This window comes from Macroventuria anomochaeta (assembly GCF_010093625.1).
Source record: "Macroventuria anomochaeta strain CBS 525.71 unplaced genomic scaffold BU25scaffold_3, whole genome shotgun sequence".
Lineage (NCBI taxonomy): Eukaryota > Fungi > Ascomycota > Dothideomycetes > Pleosporales > Didymellaceae > Macroventuria > Macroventuria anomochaeta.
In genome coordinates this window covers 77,814-96,388 of record NW_022985364.1, presented here as the reverse complement: position 1 = coordinate 96,388, position 18,575 = coordinate 77,814, and the positions used below count along the sequence as shown (strand labels likewise).

At 51.1% G+C, this 18,575-nt stretch overlaps 6 protein-coding genes across 6 annotated transcripts in view; 3 read left to right on the top strand and 3 right to left on the bottom strand.

Annotated features, from left to right (window-relative positions):
• Positions 1 to 1,425: 1,425 nt before the first annotated feature.
• Positions 1,426 to 2,052, bottom strand: BU25DRAFT_330674 (RTA1 like protein; the record flags this gene model as incomplete). Its single annotated transcript, XM_033702369.1, has 1 exon — positions 1,426 to 2,052. A coding segment is annotated over one exon (627 nt), but the record flags the coding sequence as incomplete, so codon positions are not given.
• A 2,163-nt stretch (positions 2,053 to 4,215) lies between these two features.
• Positions 4,216 to 6,034, top strand: BU25DRAFT_406425 (putative cytochrome P450 oxidoreductase OrdA-like protein). Its single transcript, XM_033705273.1, has 3 exons — positions 4,216 to 4,783; positions 4,838 to 5,229; positions 5,283 to 6,034. Exons 1-3 carry the CDS (start codon positions 4,257 to 4,259, stop codon positions 5,969 to 5,971), a joined length of 1,608 nt encoding a protein of 535 aa, XP_033566087.1. The 5' UTR covers positions 4,216 to 4,256; the 3' UTR covers positions 5,972 to 6,034.
• Positions 6,035 to 6,255: 221 nt separating this feature from the next.
• On the bottom strand, positions 6,256 to 10,125 carry BU25DRAFT_383279 (glycerophosphocholine phosphodiesteras-like protein Gde1). The gene is made up of 3 exons (XM_033704272.1): positions 9,932 to 10,125; positions 6,532 to 9,782; positions 6,256 to 6,479 (listed from the first exon to the last, which is right to left on the bottom strand). The coding sequence occupies exons 1-3, from the start codon at positions 10,065 to 10,067 to the stop codon at positions 6,276 to 6,278; spliced, it is 3,591 nt and encodes a 1,196-aa protein (XP_033566086.1). The 5' UTR covers positions 10,068 to 10,125; the 3' UTR covers positions 6,256 to 6,275.
• A 920-nt stretch (positions 10,126 to 11,045) lies between these two features.
• Positions 11,046 to 12,532, bottom strand: BU25DRAFT_358274 (uncharacterized protein; the record flags this gene model as incomplete). Its single annotated transcript, XM_033703606.1, has 3 exons — positions 11,046 to 11,671; positions 11,722 to 12,259; positions 12,315 to 12,532. 3 exons carry the CDS (start codon positions 12,530 to 12,532, stop codon positions 11,309 to 11,311), a joined length of 1,119 nt encoding a protein of 372 aa, XP_033566085.1. The 3' UTR covers positions 11,046 to 11,308.
• Positions 12,533 to 12,681: 149 nt separating this feature from the next.
• Positions 12,682 to 15,163, top strand: BU25DRAFT_487485 (uncharacterized protein). Its single transcript, XM_033711284.1, has 3 exons — positions 12,682 to 12,857; positions 12,908 to 13,793; positions 13,845 to 15,163. The coding sequence occupies exons 1-3, from the start codon at positions 12,737 to 12,739 to the stop codon at positions 14,935 to 14,937; spliced, it is 2,100 nt and encodes a 699-aa protein (XP_033566084.1). The 5' UTR covers positions 12,682 to 12,736; the 3' UTR covers positions 14,938 to 15,163.
• A 1,678-nt stretch (positions 15,164 to 16,841) lies between these two features.
• BU25DRAFT_417677 (carbohydrate esterase family 4 protein) overlaps positions 16,842 to 18,575 on the top strand; it is a gene marked incomplete at both ends in the record, with an annotated part of 2,554 nt that continues 820 nt past the window's right edge. Inside the window, 3 exons of the mRNA XM_033707822.1 lie at positions 16,842 to 17,102; positions 17,154 to 18,131; positions 18,187 to 18,471. Coding sequence (XP_033566083.1) covers positions 16,842 to 17,102; positions 17,154 to 18,131; positions 18,187 to 18,471 — 1,524 coding nt within the window. The remainder of the gene's footprint in view (positions 17,103 to 17,153; positions 18,132 to 18,186; positions 18,472 to 18,575) is intronic.

The window sequence follows — 18,575 nt, the reverse complement described above, 5'->3', positions numbered from 1 at the left end:
AGAAAGTTTCACGGTAAAGATATCACAAAAACAGACTGCTCGAGACTACGGGATCTGTTTTCGAAAAGAATTGTTTGCATGTCCGATGAGATCGAAGCGGAGGCAGTCAACATACACTCACAACTGCGCAACAAGAACATACTCGCGAATGCACGCCCGTTCACTGACAGTCTATGGGAAAGTGTTTCAAGCGTTTCGACTGCCCCAAGAGATGATTTCCTCATAACCCTGACTACAGGGTTTCTGACGCACACCGGGTCCATATATCGGCACGCCATCGACATGGCTGCCGAGGGAACGGATTCTGAAGCATAGATTCTGGCAGCGCCTCTCACCGTATGCAGCGTGGAAGGAACTGCATAGCTAAGCGAAGAAGCGCAGTCCTGGCAACATGGACTTGTATCTAACCGCGATCGGCGTCTAGCCGTTACAGATCGTGGCCGACTGGGGCTTATACCGGGCCCTGTCACTCGGGCTGGAGATGTCTGCTGTATCATATCGAGGGTCACGACGCCGTTGGTTTTTACACCATCGAGCGAAAGAAGGTACGAGCTCGTCGGGGACTGCTATGTTCAGGACATAATGGCAGGAGAGATAATAGACGATATTGACAGTGGCTAACGAACAAAGGAGAAAATCATAATTGAGTAATCGTTGTGTTCGAGGTTGCTTGCGCGAATCATCAGTGGGATGTCTATCTAATAAGGCGGCGAAATCATGACCTTTTGTGCCTCCACATTTGTAGATCACGGATACTTTGAATGCGAACATGTCTAGAAAATAGATCACAACAGAACCGATACGGAGACGTCTCAAGCTCCCAATCTTGTCCTATCAATGCTTTTCGATAGAATTCCTTGCTACTGACGGTGCAGATTCACAAGGTGCACAATTGCTATCTAACCCAAAACGCCGCCTCAGAATCATTACACTTTCTACTTTCTCTTGCTATCGGAAGATACAATAACCCCCCCCCCCATTCAACTCATGCGCTCATATTGATTGCACCCGGTGTATATGCGCTCTTTGCCTGCAAATCATTCGGGTAACAAACGTAAAACACCATCATACAGTACTAGGCCAAAAGTTTGTTCGCTTAGCGGACTTCCTTACCAAAAGTCACCTCTTTCACTTTAAGATATCTATCTTTCTAAATAACACAGAGCTATAAAGTTATACTTGTTGAAAAAAGTTAGTAGAAGAATATATACTAGAGGTCTAAGGCCTTTATCTTATTTCTAAGACTAGAGAGAGAGTAGAGAAGATAGCAAAGATAGATCCTCTAAGAAAAAAGGAAGATTAAGCGGGGTTTATTACTAGTTTCTCTTTACCCTTTCTCTAATTCTATACAAACTTAAGATTAATTGCTAAAATTTAAGAGAGAGTTAGAAAGAAATATTCACTTCTATACTTCTTTATCCTATATTATTTAAATAAGCAGAGGCTGTTGGTAAAGCCGTCGCGAACAGACTTTTGGCACCCGAATGTAACAGCCACCATAAGCACCGCATCGAAGATGTACAACGGCCACTCATTTCTCAGCAGATACCTACCCGAGCCAGCCCCATACTCAATGATACGAAAGATGGAGCGAACAAGGATCAACGCCGAAGTGACATACAACATCAGCATGATCTTCTCCCAGTAGAAGCTGCCCCTCGCACCAAATCTAGCATTGTACCGCTTATGGAACAGCACCGCGCTCATAACGAAGAGTTCGAAGGAAGTAATTTGGACCATGAGGCCGAAGATGACGATGATCTCGCCTGTTTTCGGGGATGTGCCCGCGGCCATGTATCCTGCGCTGGTGGAATGGACGAGGAATGCGAACACGTCGCCGATAACGAAGGTCTTGGTGAGCCAATCGATGCGGATGATGGAAAATTGTTCGGCAGCGGGTCCGAGACCGCGCATCACGCGGCTGGGTGTCATGTAGATGGATGCAGCGAAAAGCGAGGGCGGGACGAGAAGGAAGACGGATTGGATGATGTAAGGTTCAAGGGAGTCGGTTGCTTTGTTTGCGCCGATGCGGCCTCCGTAGCCTATTACTTCAACTGGAGGTTGTCAGTGGATGTTGTGGAGGTATAGGATGGGAGTGTGGGCGGTTGGAGAGAACCATTATCAAGTCGAGGATGTTTATATAGACACATGTTGCGTTCATTTACGACTCCTTACTAGACAATGTTCCTCAACTTGATGTTCAGAGCTCGTCGTGAAGATACGACGTGAGTAGCGACAAGGAATACCTACCATATCGGAGGACCATGCGAAGAAATCCACAACACTAGCCTGAATGAGGCCGTACATGAAAATGTGTAACGGTCCTCATCGTGCGGATAGGGCTGCACCCCAGCGTAAGGTGCCAAAATGCAGTTTTCGGCTTCAACAAAAATCGCCGTCGGCATGGGGATGCCTTGAGTGTGCCTTGGTGCTCATACAATCTGCCGCTTGCAAAAGCAGATCTGCTGTCGCAAGTGTGTAGCTACGCAAGAACTGGCCGGACTGTGCTCCGAGACGAATTGCAGGTTTCGTTCGTCGCCTTGTGACCAGTGGAAATTGAGAAAGTACGGGAGCTGATGTATAACTGCTTCAGGTGCTTGAGAATGCATCGAAGGGATAGATTGAGTCTCATCTTGAGGGCTGCCTGATTGAAAACTGCTAGGTCATCATCTGTAGAACCTTGATATGACACTCTTGCGCCGTTGATGGCTTTGCGAAGAAATCCACTTCGGCATCATTTCCGGAAAGCGGTTCGATTGTGCTGGGCAATGCCTTCTCATCAACGCGTCGTATGCAAGCTTGAAGACACCTAGTGGGTCAGCCAGCACTGACGTGGTCTCTGAACTGCCCTCAATGCCTCCCAAAAATTTGCTGAGTATCAGTTTAACCGGGATAAGATCTGGGAACTCGTAGTTCGACAGGTCCTGGTAAGACTGCGCAACATCCTTGTCGGAGTACTCATTCGGGTACTACTCGATGTTAAGGCTTCTGATGCAATCCGCAGGTTTGAGATTAATTATCAACGGGTTCGCAGCCAGAAAATTCTGGATGTATCCAGCGCTGACAGTGACAAGAAGCTTTGTGCCGAAAGCTTTCCTGTAAACGCTCAAGGCAAGCTCTTCCGCGACGATCAGGCCTACGTGACCCGGATGAACGTACGGTGGAGCGCAAAACTCAGGCATCCTGTAATTCCAGGCACACTCCCGGATAGAACGCTTCGTTTGACGTACAATGTCTTCATCATCCCATAGGTAGGAGTACACATGGTCGCGAAGTTCCCTCGGTAAAGCAGACAGGGATGTCGTCGTGAAGTTTCTTGAGATAATCTATGCATAGTTCGTGTATGCGTCTTTCTCTGTGATTCTTCCAGTCAGCAAAGTCACACTTAAGGTCGGACATATACGCACGCTCGAGTGGCTCTTAATGCAGTCTTGCAGTCATCGTGCTCTTGCTTTAGTCTTTGAAGCCTTTGACTGTCAGCAAATGCTACGAATCGTTTTTGAGACCGAGCTACTTTGCCTCTAGCTCTACACCAGTTCTTTTGGCATTCTTGGTCGCCTCTCTGGCTTTGGTTGTGGCATCTCGAGCCCTATTGGTTGTATCAGTGTAAGCATTTACCCCGCATTGGTTGAGGGCCTTACTGCTTGAGCTCGGTCAGCAGGTCTTCCGTGTACAAACTCATGACGAATAAGAGATAAGAACCGAGATCAATGCCAAGGTTACAAATTCATAGCTGAGTCCGTAGGTTGAAAACAACTGTGAGGTGAGGTCGAAGGAGAGCTCCCCACATAGGCGCGGTTCCACCCCCCCCAAATCCAGCACAAAGAAGGCGCTAACCTTGCCTTTCCTTCCGCCACCATTGATCTTGACAACAACACTTGGACACCTGAGGGATAACTCCATCAGACAGCCAAAGGCCACTGCATCGATGCATGACGTCCTTCGACAAACCGATGAGAGTCGTAGTCTCACATAAGTCTTGAGTCGTCAGCACAGAAGGCGGAACTTCTTGCATATTTAGCCACGCTGACAACACGGAAAGTTGGCTAACGATGGCAAATCTGCAGCATCTCTATGGCTGCGGAGTGATATTGCGAGCTTCGTACACCCTTGCCGGCCGTCCTGGCTGCCTCATCTGGACATGCTGACGACCAGGGGCAGTGAGTATCACAAATAAGTACCCCACTTCAACCTGAACTATGAGTGTGAGATTATTACAAGGTTCACCACAAGCCCTTATTGCCTCCACTCTCAACATGTCTTTCACGCTTCTGGTCTCATGGTCGTTAATTGTGGTTGCTCTGTATGTTCTCAACGAGCTGGTTTTGAAACGCAGGACAAAAAGACTACCCCTGCCTCCAGGCCCCAAGGGCTTACCTCTGGTTGGCAATGTCAAAGACTTACCACCATCCGGCGAAAAGGAGTATCTCCACTGGCTCAAGTTCAAAGATGCGTACGGTCCGATCACCTCGCTCACAGTCCTCGGGCAGACTATAGTCATCATCCACGACAGAAACATAGCTTCTGAACTTATGGACAAACGAGCATCGATTCACTCTGGAAGGCCAGTCATGCCTTTCGGGAACTCGTGCGGTTGGGAGGGCGTCATGGGGGCTCAGCAAAATAACGCTTCATTTAGAGGGCAGCGGAAGCACGTCTTTCAACAGGTTGGAACGAAGAACTTGGTGTCAAAGTACTGGTCACTTCAAGAAGGTGTCGTCGGACGATTTCTGTGGCGAGCGAACGAAGACAATGGTCGGAACCTGCTTCAAAATTTGCAAACGCGAGTAACAGCTTTCTTCAGGAATTGTGCCCAGAGCTTGCTGACACCCATTAGAGAAGCAGCCGAGTTAATCTTGAAAGCGACGTATGGATACACTACCGAGCCTCATAGCGCCGACCCTCTCGTCGATCTGGTCGATGAAGTTATGGAACAATTCTCCCAAGCATTTGTTCCAGGCAAGTGGGCAGTGGACCTTATACCAGCCTTGCAGTACCTACCAGAGTGGTTTCCGGGTACAGGTTGGAAGCAGACCGCAAAGCTATGGAAGCAGACCATGATCGATGTGATCAACATCCCCTTCGAATACGCCAAACTTCCACAAGACAATAACGATGAGCCCTCTTTCGTCTCCAAAGCGCTCGCCCAGCACGACGAAGTGAAAGGTGGCCCGAGCCCAGCAGATATCTCTACGGTCAAATTGGCGGCAGTCTCACTTTACACTGGGGGTAGACGAGATCTATGTTCTTGTGACCGATCCAGGTGCTGACTTGAAGAACAGGTGCCGACACCACTGTGAGCACGATGCAATCCTTCTTCCTCGCCATGGCTATGCACCCCACCGTCCAAGCCAAAGCCCATGCCGAGCTTGACGCTCTCCTCGGGCCCAATCCAACCCGTCTGCCAACATTCACCGACCGCGACCAACTCCCTTACATCTCTCTTATCGTCGAAGAAGCACAACGCTGGCACCCAGTAGCGCCCATGGGCCTACCGCACCGCACTGACAAAGAGGACACTATCGCCGGATACCGCATTCCCAAGGATGCAGTTCTAATGCCGACAATATGGTGGTACACGCGCGACGAAGCCTTTTACCATGACCCAGAGACATTCAAGCCGGAGAGGTTCGAGGAGCCTTATAACGAGCCGTATGCGACGAACGTGACGTTCGGGTTCGGGAGGAGGAGGTGTCCGGGACATCTGTTCGCTGATGCGAGCTTGTACCTCATTATGGCACAGGCACTTGCTGTGTTTGACATCAAGCCTGGTGTTGATGATGAGGGGAAGGAGGTCAAGCTTACGCATGGGTTCCAGCACGGCGTTATTGGTAGACCCACGCCTTTCGAGGTCAGACTGTTGCCTAGAAGCGAGGCGCATGGGGAGTTGATCGGGAGTACTGTGGAGAAGCACGGATGGAAGGAGAGCGGTGCTGCAGTCATTCGGAAGATGATGGCTGAACGCGTCTGATTAACTCTAATAAGATCTTTCAATGGGAGGTTCTATACAATGCAGAGTTCAACGGTACAAGAGTGGACGCAACATGTAGAATGTAGCTTATCAACGTTTTGACTCACTTTTGTGTGGATGGCATAATGTGAGTAGATGGAGAGCATTGGCTTGTATTGCGATGAACACAGCCGCTTCATGGGCGACGTAGCCTAAGTAGAAATACCTTCAAATGCCCACAGTCCGTTGAAGGACTTCGCGAACGCCGCTGCGATGCAAAATATCGAGACCAATCCCTTATCCCAAACAAATGATAGTTCCGTGGCTATACTACCTGCGGTTGCCCGCTGAGCTGGACTGCCGGTACACCTTCATTGCCTTCCTGGATGACAGGAATAGGTGGAGGATGGATCGGAAGCGTTGTACCGTTCGTTCCATTGACATTCGCCTCATCGGGCGCCTGGAGACCTTGTCGAATGCTAAGCACGCTATCAACGATGACAGCATCGATGCCCTCCTTCTCTTGCAACTGCGTCATGGTCAGTAAGTGTGCTTGACAGGAACGACATCGTGGTACTTACTCGGACATTCTTCGGGTCGTTGTTAAGCACACCGTAAGTCATGCACACCAGTCCGTTCTCCTTCACCATCCTAATGAACCTTGGGCACATAACGAGAGGGTCCGCCGCGCTCACGATACCAAACAGATTCCATCGACTGGCGAACCGAATCGCTTCCTGTAAGCTAGCGGCTCGCTTGTCTCCAACGTCCGATGTGCCTGCATCGGTGAGGAACAGGACTGGAATCGACGGCTGCTTGAAAGACAGCATGAGGCATATGTCTGGGTTGAAAGAAGAGAACACAATCCTACGCTTGTTTGAGTGGTCGTACACGACCTGCAGAACCGTGTCGACAAAGGAGTTCAGCTCGACTGCGTACTGGTCCATCTCTTCCTCCTCAGACTCGTGAAGCATGGGGTACTTCATCTCAATGTTGAAGCCAGTAGATGCCGGGATGTCCTTACTCTTGAACATCCGCTCAAGCGTAGTGAAGTCAGATCCAATAGAGATCGCTCGACTGTTGCCCTTGTAACCTTTCTTTATGTAATCGCGGGTGTACTTCATACGTTCCTTAAGCTCGTCTTGACGTTCGGTGTGAATGTTGCGCTGTGTTGAATTATCCACAGAGTAAGAGCGTAACCTCTTGGGGTTCGGACGTGGCTCCTCTCCACCAAGAGCACCGTTGACAGGAGTGACGTTTCCAGGAGAGCCAGAGCGTGATGATCGTGGCTTCTGACCTTCACCAATATGAAGGAATTGGTCCAAAGTGAGTGTGTGTACAGGAGCATCGATGCCCGTCTCGCTGACCAAGAAGTCGTGATAGATAACGGGTACAAGATCCTTGGTCAGTTGCACATCGAACTCGACGTACTCTGCTCCCAAGTTCGCAGCAGAGATGAAGGATTGGATTGTGTTCTCACCCAGTTGCAATGTCCTTTGCTTGTCAGTGTTCTTTCCGAGACCGCGATGACCGATGACCATAGTCGACGCCATCTTCTTCCAGTACGTGTGTTCTTCTGTGATGGACATATTTGGATGTTGGAAGGGCGTGATGATCAGGAAGTTGAAGTTCACGGTGCCAATGACCTGTAAAGTTGATGCTGCCACAACTGGAACCTTCACGTCACCTTGTAAAGGAATACGCTTCGAGCCGATGTGGGTCTTGATGGTAGAAAGAAGGGCAACGCCTCGTCCAACGATGCTGTCTTTCGACCCTGCATAAGTCGGACAGATGTCGAACAGTAGCTGCACCTTGCTGACATCCTTAGTCATGAAGGTAATCGGTTCTGTGGCGATGTCATGGACTGGCAAGTCGATTGGATAGGTCTCGCCTGTAGCGCCCGAAGCAGAGACAAAAACTGACAGGGCGGTATCGAGCTGGGTGGTGTGTGCATCAGCCATGGGAATGTCATCAAGCGCAACAGCTGGTACGTTCTTCCGCATATCCATCGAGCCCAGGCTGACCAAAATCATGGTCTCATTTGATAGATATCGATGCCCAAAACTCTTGACAGGCTCCGGCACCTTCTGCAATACTTGACCACCTTCGCGCGCCATGTTCTTGGACGTCTTTTCATCAAGAGAAGATTGAGGAGGTGATCCAGCTTGAGCGATCCTATTGTCTGCTGTTGCTTGTGGTGGTGAGTCCATTGCAGGACAGAGCTCTGCAAGGTAGTGCGCAATCTTCATATGGCCTCGAAGTGCAGCTTGTTCCTTGGCGGTCCATCCAGAGTTATCGTATCGCTGCAGATCTGCTCCAGCAGCAGCCAGAAGCTCAACAATTGGAAGGTGGTTGTCAACACAAGCATTGAACAAAGGAGTCCATGCGAATGTGTTTTCAGAAATATTTACGTCAATCTTGTTGACGCTGGAGCCCTCCAGCAAGGCCTTGGTACACTTAACATAGCCATATTGTGCGGCAATGTGCAAGGCAGTCTCTCCTTGCTTGTTCTGATAGTTGACGTCCACTCCAGCGTCCACCAGTAGTTTGACAATAGTCACGAAGTTCGACTTGGTTGCCAGAGCCAGCGCTTCTCCTGACTGCGAGACGGTCTTTCTTGACGTGAATTTCTCCTTGCTCGACCCACGCCAGTTCTCAGCCTCAAGTAGTGCCTTGGTGGTTAGCGGATGGCCTTCTTTCACGCTAAGATGAAGCGGTGCGTCGCCCTCATCGTCTTGCCAGTATTGCGCGTCGATACCTTGACTGACATTGAATTGACCCCAGTCCTGCATGTGCTTGATGACAACTTGGCAGATCACAACGAAGCCGTAACCAGCAGCATAATGGAGTGGCAGACGTCCAAAAGCATCGCGCGACTGTAGCGCTATACGTTGATGGGGCTGCAACTGATCAAGTACGTAGATAAGTAGTCGGACAGATTCGTCGTTTTTGCTCAGAAGCATCGTAGACTCCTCTTCTGTAGTCGTGCATGGACGGGGTTGTCTGTTTGGAGCCGTGGCTGGTACTATAAAATTCCGCGCGTCCAGCAAGCTCTGTGGGAGACGAGCCTCACCGTCAAGTGTCTCGCCGGTCTTAGAGCGACCGATGCTGATGACAAGACGATGTATAACATTGCGCTTGTTAATATCGTCCTCTTCATCCAGAGTTGCAATGTCTTGCAGAAGCCTTGAGATGCACGTCTTGGCTCGATGTGAAATTGCGCGCTGCAGGAAATTAAGAAGAACCTGCTGGAAAGCTGGACTTGTCGGTTCGTTGCTGACGGCTGCCTCGGAGAGCAGACGGCTAGCGTCCTCGGCTCGATCGCTGCGAATCGCGTCCTCCATAGCGTCTAGTAGGGCTGAAGGAAGGTTCAGCGAGCGACCAGGGACCCGTCCCAGAGATGCTGCAGAATATGTGGAGCCGCTATCATCAAAGGTCTTTATGTCGCCCAAGCCAGACAGCCACTCATTGACGGTCTTCATGTCCTGGTTCAACGAGAAGTTGCGCGTGAACGGCTTTGGGTTGACTCGTGAGACCAAGTACCTCTCCTGTGTGCACACAGTTGGTATCTTCTTGTCCAGCTTCTTCGTGATCTTGACGAAGCCTTTGCGATTGACTTCACCATACCACTGGAGCTTGCGCAGTTGGCTGCGCAACTCTAAGAGTGCATCCATGAGGTCCTGCGCCTCATCCTTATCGATGCCATCTGGCATTTGTGCCACTCGTCCATAACGACTTTGCAGGAGCCTCAGTCGACGAGCATACTCTGCGTACTTGCGGTTGTAGAAGGTGTCCACGTCTTCGAGGTTACGATCGAGCGAGAAGAAGAACTCTAAAAAGCAATGTTAGTAAGGCCCAGTCCTGCCTACCCAATGTCTAGTCCAGACTGCTCAGCTAAACAGCATGACCGAGGGGTCACTTCGCTTAACCAACGTATGTCTAGCTGTAGACTCAAATGCTCGTGTAGTGACTGCAACCTACCAGCAAGATCCGGATCTGAGCCATGTTTTGAAGCCTCAGCAGCAGTTTTAATGAGCTTCTTCAAGCCCTTGTAGTTGATGTAAGACGATGCCCACTCTGGGACTTGGTTACGCGGTAAATCGTGCCCAAACTTCATGTTGGTTGATCGCTGTTGGTCGCCACAAAATCAAGATAATGAGCACTTGAGCAAAGCCCAACGGCTTTAGCGGTGTCGTTTGCGCGCAGACGAGTCGCAAGAAATAGGCGATTGAACAACGATCGGTGAAGTCGCGCGAACTATCCAAGCCCAGGCAGTTGACGCGTTGAATGCTGGTAATTTAGGGTGTGCACGAATTGCTCAATCTCATTGGATGAGACAGTGCTCGTGCAGACCGTTCCTGCAACATGGTCAAACGGACTGTCTAATGTGAAAGCAGTAGCAGCTTAAAGCAAGGGGAAGCACACGGGAGCGTGGTCAGTCGCTAAGAAGTGTGGTGGTGGTGGTGCTTGAGATCTGCGGCTTCTGATAAGGATGGGGTTGATGTTGATAGCTGCACAAAGTCGCAAAGTCCGGGCGCCGATGACGACAGATGTTTTTTGTTTTGTGAAAGCCAAGCAGGACCACTCTCGTTATATATCTATCCTTGCAATTCACCGCTCAGCATGTCAAAGCTTCAGAAGCTTGCAGACTCTTTCAGACCGCGTCGGCAGGCCTGTCGCCATGACAAGCCGATCCACGATTTGCGTTACGATAGCCGCGGTTGGTTGCGGCGAAAACCATGTTGTGGTCGACAATTTTATCCGTCCTGTCCGCTTTCGATATTGTGCAGGGTGATAGCTGCAAGCTCATGCAGAACCTGGGCGTGAAGATGGATGCAAGGACGATCATGCGCACGAGATTGTCGAGACGTACTCGTTGCACAAAGTAGCCGCGGAGGTACCAGCACGAATTTGCTATGCTGGCTGCACGTCAGTCGGAAGGTCCAGTAGAGGGAAATGCTCACGCGACCCTTTCAGCCTCTCTAGACCGCGAAACGATGGCGGATCTCGTTCATGACTGCCAAAACTTGTTCTGGGATGGGTCACACCGCTTCAGACCCTGAATATCACGCAGACATTCTAGCGTGGATGGTGGCTTGGGCTTGACATTGGCTAGGAGGTCGATCTCGGTATGCAAGATGCTATCTAACTTCCCACTCTATCGTCTGATGCAGAATGTTATGCATGCTGCAATGCGGGGCAATCTAATAACCGTTCCCACGTTCTGGCTGAACGTTCGCTTGCCAATGAGTGCGCATGGTTCATCAAGCACGCTTTTCAAGGTACTACATCTTGCAGGTGTACATGATGCAGTCAACCCCTATCGAATCCGTTGGCGTCTCAAGAGGGATCTCGCCTTCAAGAGAAGAAAAATCTATTGCCCTTGGCATCCTTGCGCTCAGCCTTTGTGAAAGTCTTATCAGAGCTATATTCCTCCCACACACTCGCGGGGAAAATGTGCTTGTTCTTCTCGTACCATCGTCGGTCCACAACCTTTGTCACTGCTGGATCGTCATAGTAGCCCTCGAGCTCCTCGTCTGGAAAGCTTGATTCCTTGTCCTTGTTCTTCTTTGGGTTCAGCGGATCATATCCGTCCATGTTGGCTTCTTCCTCATCAGGCTTGATAACCGGCGTAGCCTTTGTCGGTTGTGCAGACCAATCGAAGATGGGGCCGTTGAATCCTGTGACATTGTTGAACAGGAAGTGATAAAACTCGTAGTGCTGCAATCACATTAGTTGTGTCGACACGCATGATCGTAGGATTGCCTTACATGGGGGACGATAACCTCTCCTCTCACAAGCATCAGGTCGTCTACACTGACTCTGGCCCAATTCCTTCGACTGTTGTCGCCACCCACCCCCAACTCAGCACCCACTTTCCTAGCTTTGTCAAGAAACAGCCATATATGGTCACCCTTCTTCACTCTACACAGTCCTCCCAGGACATTTGTACCGTCATAGAATACAAACGGGATTGCGACTTCCGTGGCTTTCACGCCTTCTCGCATTCTCAAGAAGTCATGTCGCGCAAGATCTGCCTGCTGTGCTTCACGCTGCAGAGCAGGTTTCGTCATGACTCGCGGCTTCATGCCAACGCTTGTATTCGCACCCAGCTTCTTCTTCTTCTTGACAGTCTTGCCTTCTGCCTCAGAGCTTACGGCGGACATATCGGCGGGTGTGTTCTCGCGTAGTGTGGGCGCTTTCGACACGGCTGAGTCGGTCTCTTCATATTCGTCTACTCCAAATGACAACTTGCCCTTGGCAACTATCTTGCGCTTCTTCTTGAATACCGGCTTTGATGTCGATGCTCTGTACTTGGCAAATTAGCATGGGCATTATGACATGTTGACGTGAGGAACTATACCCTTCTCCTGGTGTGTCAGTGCCAGAGCTGACGGAAGGACTCCCTCGCTCCTTGAGCTCTATGGCCTCTGCGCGTCTCTTGCGGTAGTCATTGAGGTTCACAAGACCAACAGTTTGCGCCTTGAGCAGATCCTCAGCGGTAGCTGCCTGGGAGGCGAAGCGCCCATTACCTGGAGTTCCACTGCGCGAGCTGTCGCCAGATGGTCCAAATTTGTCCATATCGGCTGTTTTGTGCAATGTATTAGAGAACTTTGGAAAGATGGATGCGCCTTCTTTGCGGCCGGCGCGCTAGGCCGAAAGGGGGAAGATCAAGTTACGCCTGCCATGTGACAGCGCGTCGAGGTGGTGAATCAATCATCACTCTCACACCTCACTACAACAACATCAATGCACATGAAGGGTCATTCCAAGGCATGAAGCACAATGGCGCGGGTGATTCAGGACTCGGATGACGAGTTGGACGACGATCTCGAAGTAGACGTCCATCAACCGGAAAAGAAAGACGCGTCGCCCAAACAGTCCAACAGCGATGCTTCCTCTACAGGTAAGTGCGAAAACAACATTGATTGCAGTTCGCTCACCAGATTTGAGCAGAAGCTCTGCAAAGACAGATAGAAGCAGCCCATCGGGCGCATCTGCAATCCCTGTTTTCTATGAACGATGACCAAACGCCGGATACTCTCGAAGTCAACCACCAGAAGAGGGGCTCGAATGGCATTTTTAATGAGAACTTCGCACCAAAGAAGACCCCTGTTACCTATGGCAGGAACTCGAATGGTATCTTCTGCAGCTCACCTGCTGACCAGCAGCACAACCAGAGCTTATTGGGTCAAGTTAATTCAGTTGCCGGGGCCACGAACGGAACGGATTGGATGCTGGAAGGTACAATGCGTGGAGCATATGCTCAACACAATCCAAACGCAATGTTCCCGGAGCCCTCGAGTACAGTCCCAAATGCAACTCTGACGCAACAGCGCGTGATGGAGGGGGTACTCGCGCCAGCTCTTCTAGGATCTGACGTCGATAATGATAGAACTCCGATTCAACCGGATGCTTCGATACCTTGGTCGGAGTATTTGAAGTCGCCCACGAATAGCGGAGAGCAACCAAGGTCGTCCGCCCAAGAACCTCATGCTTTACAGAACGTGTCAGCCGCAATATCAGACCCATCGCCAAATGAGTACCCTGCACCTTCAGGGTCGCAACGAAGTCAACAAGAGTCCTTGATGCTGGTGGGCAGCCCCTCAACGCAAAATATGTCTCTGGATATGCTCGATGCCCAAGACATTATCGTGTTTCTGAGCGACGAAGCCCAATCGGAGGCTAGGCAACCGCATGCCACTTCGTCTTCGACTGTAAATGGTTCTGCGCCGGGGAAGGCTCCAAGCTCATCTCGACAATCGCACAAAAAGAGACCAAGCCCAAGTCCCGGTCCGACTTCAGATGATGATCTAGCGGATTTAGGTCTACCCAAGGAACAGTGAGCTTGACACATATCCACTCATACGTCTTTGTAACACATGACTTGCAGGTACAAGCCGCGTCCAGGTCGTTCAAGATCACTGAAAGCTGGTAGGCAAGAGTCTATTGACTACTCAGTCAAACATGAGAAAGCGACGAAGGCAAGCAGACGAAGGAAATCAACTCCTGCGACTACAAGCCTTGCGAAACCACTGAGCACGCCTGATAGAATTCAGCAAATCTGTGAGATGGGTTTCACGCCGTCTACGAGTGCAAGAGCATTGAAACAAAATAACGGTGACGTCACACAAACCGTTGATTGGCTGATCACCAACAGGGTCGCTGATGATGAACTCTCTCACGCTTCACAAATGTCGAAAACTGGCAACGACCAACTAACGGCAAATATCGACATCCACGAGCATAATGGCGAACTCCAAGGGCACCATATCGGTGCTAGGCAGACAGTGGCCACAAACATCGGTGGCACGTCAGATGCCATGAATCACAATACGGCCTCTGCAGAAACAGACATCGTTGCCCTCATGGTCGAACTTAGGAGCCCGGCAAAGGTTCAGGTACTCATACCCGCGAAGTCGCCCATGAATACTGTCAAGACGTCTATCGCGCCTGCGACGTCTCATAAGAAAGCCAAACGCAGAAAAACGACATTGGATCAACCTGAGCCAACAGCGGCGGATACTACTGTGAAGGGAGCAAAGGTCGAGAAGAAGCGAGGTCGAGGTCGTCCCAAAAAGGCAGCTAAAGCCTCTGCATCCATGGAAATCTTACAAGATGACGAAGACGAGGGCTCAAAAGAGCAAGCGCGCGGTTCTCCGCTTCTCTCTATCGACGGAAACGCGCAGCCCCCTTCGGTGCAGCAGCAAGTTGTCGAAGATACGGCAACTTCAATCTCTACAAAGTCAGGCCAGAGTTCGAAGAGTCCCCAGCCTGGAGGCGCAACGACTGTCGCCACTACAAGGTCTATGTCTGAGCCTCCAGAGCTCCCTGATCGCCCTGAGATAGAGCCCATCACTCCAGAGCGCGTCAAGAAGCCCGCTCCTCCAGAGCAGCCCCCGAACAACAAGGGCAAAGTACCCTATCGGGTAGGGCTGAGTAAGCGGGCAAGAATTGCCCCATTACTACGAACGATGAAGAAATGATTTCAGTGTCCCTGTTCCGAATCCGTCTGCTGGCGCATGTCCCAGCAAAGCCTGATCTTATGTTTTACTCGACAATACCCACTCTTCAATCAAATCAATTATGCAGAGTCTTTCTCCATAAGGAGAGGCGTCTTTGAGTGTGGTGCGCCTGATCCTAACAACTAATTATACGAGGTGAACGGCCGGAGTATGCACTTCTATACGAGCAGTTGTATCTTTTCTGCGATCTCGGCCAGGCCGCAGAAGTTGGCAGAAGGGCCAGACACTTACTTATTCCCCGCGAATCGTTTTGGGGCCAACATGATTGAAGTGAACTTACAGCACGGTTCAAGCAAGAGCCTTGCGATGCGTCACTCGCGTTGCTAATTTCGGCCTTCCGCGAGCGTTGCACTACATGCAAGCTTATTTCGAGAACATCAATGCGGCGGCTCTTGTGTGCTCAACAATACGCGCGTTGACGTCGTTTTCGCACTTGCTACTTTGAGGTCTTGGACATTGCCTCTTGCACGGTAGTTGCGTGCCCACAGTGTCACAGTGGAGCCACGTCGCGCGCGCTTTCAACACGAACTTGTCTTACAGGCATCGATCCTTTTGCTGATGACAATTTATTGAATGCAGCAGCACTTCCACCTCAGGACAAACATCATTCGCTGCTAAGCGAATGCTCAAACGTCGGCTTCTCGGTAACGGGGTCGCCAGATTTTCAAAGCGATCTTGCCCTAACAACCCCCTATTGACCTTCATCTCCACATGGGTTAGCTTGGCCTTGGTCTGCCAAGAGCGTGAACTTGCCCGTTCCGCCCGTAACGCCGGTATCTTCGATTCTCGCTCCCTCAAATGCCCTCTCAAAATACGATGCAGGGGGATTCAACTTGTGTGAGATCGCTAACGCAGGCAGATGTCATTGTCGACTCGTACAGCCAAGGCTTGCAGATCATGTGAACTGTCACTCGTGGCTCCTACGCATCCTTTGCGCCTGGGGTAATCAACAGGCGCGTTGTGATGTTACCTTCACGCCGGCCAAGCCCAGTTCCATATCGATAGCTAAACGTCAGGGGTCTGCAGGACCAGCGTGCATTCCCGCGCGGATTGAGAGTCGAATTATATTGTCATTCGCAAATAACAGCTCTTAAGCGTCGCCTCTTACCAAACAGGTGCATCGGCTTTCCGCCATGTTCAGCCATCGCACGGAATACACGAACGCGATGGCTGACAAGACGCCTTGATTTGCTCTTGGCAGGCGCGGCGGTCTTTCTTCTTCGGCTCTTGCGCGACGCGGAAGTGTGGGCGACGCCGGTTCATATTTTTAGTCCGCCATGCCTTAACGTCTTGGCCCTCGTAAGGCGGGCTGGGGGTTTCTCGCCCTTTTGGTTTGTACTCCCCAAATATTCTCCGCTGTTATTCTCCATTTGGCCCTACAGATGATGTAACATGCTCAAAGCATCATGACTAGGACGCAGGGTCACTATCAGGGTCAAAGACGCAGAGGGAAACCCCTTGAAGTCAAGACAACCCGAAGTAACAATGCATTCACCGGAGACAATAAGCAGATGGAAGCCCCGCTATAACTGCTCGTATTCTACGAACTTTCTCCAAGCGGGCAATCTTGGCTGCTGATATGGTGCGCTGATTACAGTCAATTAGCGGACGGCCACGGCTTGAACCAGGTGCGCCACGCCTTGCCTTGTCGCTCCTGATATCGTTTCATCGGTATAAGTATAAGCGACTGCCTGTTCTCTCTATCCTCACCCGTTCTACGCGTCAGTTGCTCGTCGAAATCGACAGTCATTCGTTTATCATATTGTGTTTAATCCTTAATTGAAGTTGACAATCCCACTCGCTACTCGAACCGACCAGTTTTCTTAGGGAGATAAGAGTTATATCATACTTTCTACAACGACATAATGCGTTTCTCTGAGGTGTTCGCCGCCTCTACGGTGGCCTCCCTCGTTGCCGCCCACGGTGGTATCCAGGGGGCCCCTAAGCTCTTTGGTCTGCCCAGCGACGTCAAGATCAGGACCCCTTCTCCTCGTGCTGCTCGCGCTGTCGCCGCTGCTCAAGGCCCTCACCACCTGCTCGCACGTCAGGGCGGTGATGCCAACAACCGCTGCGGACCTAGTTTCGGCAACGCTGTCTGCGCAGCAGGCTACTGCTGCTCTGGTGCTGTATGTCAATTGCGAGTCTCTCATTTTGGATATATGTTTACTGAATAACAGGGGTACTGTGGAACCACTCCCAGCCACTGCAACGCTCCTGACTGCCTTTTCAACTACGGTCCTGGTTGTGATGCTAACAAGACCCCTGCTGGAGCCAGCACCCGCAACGATGCTCGTCCTCAGAAGGGCAGTGTCGAGTACGGTGGTGAAGGTATCTACGCCTGCCGCAAGGCAGGAACCGTTGCCATTACCTTCGATGACGGCCCATACATCTACACTGACGAGGTTCTGGACAAGTTCGCTGCTGCCGGATTCAAGGCCACATTCTTCGTCACCGGTATCAACATCGGCAAGGGTGCTATTGATGAGAATTGGAGCGGTGTCATCAACCGTATGGTCGCCGAGGGCCACCAGGTCGCTTCCCACACTTGGTCTCACCAGGATCTTTCCGATATCACTGAGGCTCAGGTCTACGACCAGATGGTCAAGAACGAGATGGCTATCCGCAACATCATCGGCAAATACCCCACCTACATGCGCCCTCCTTACTCGTCTTGCAACACTGTCTGCCAGAACGTTCTACAGGAGCTCGGTTACGTCGTCTCTTACTTCGACTTGGATACCGATGACTACAACCAGCTCACCCCCGAGAAGATCGAGGTCGCTAAGGACAACTTCCGCAATGCCGTGAACGCCGCCCAGCCCGCCAGCGAGAGCAAGCTTGCCATTGCTCACGACATCCACGAGCTCACCGCTCTCAACTTGACCATCACCATGATCGAGACCCTCCAGGCACGTGGCTTCAAGGGTGTCACCATGGGTGAGTGCATGAACGAGCCTGAGGCTAACTGGTACCGTGATTCCACTCCCGGTACTCCTACTCCCTCATCCACTCTCGTCTCGTCCACTGGTCCCACTTCCACCCCCACTGGCGCCGTCTCCACTGATGGAACTTGCGGTACCCAAGGCAATAACCAGATCTGCATTGGCTCAACCTTTGGTAACTGCTGCTCCCAGTACGGCTACTGCGGAACTTCGGTGAGTGATAGTTAATGTTCGATTGCAAGACACCTCTCTTACTGACAATATGCAGACTGACCACTGCGGAACTGGCTGCGACACCCTCTTCGGTAACTGCGGCACCAACGCTAACCCCAGCTCCGTTCCCTCGTCCGCCACATCGTCCTCCGCTCCTCAGCCCACTGGTGCCTTAGAGACCTCTATTGACGGTACTTGCGGCGGTAACTCTGGCTTCACCTGCGTTGGCTTCGTCCACGACGGTGCTAAGTCCGAGTGCTGCTCTCAGTATGGATACTGCGGTGCCTCCACTGACCACTGTGGAACCGGATGCAACCCGCTTGCGGGTAACTGCGGCTCTGTAAGTTCTTCTGTCTCGTCTTCGGTTGCCCACTCTTCGTCGGCCCCCGTTTCCAGCACAGACAAGCACGACTCCACCTCTTCCTCAGCAGTTCACACTCCTTC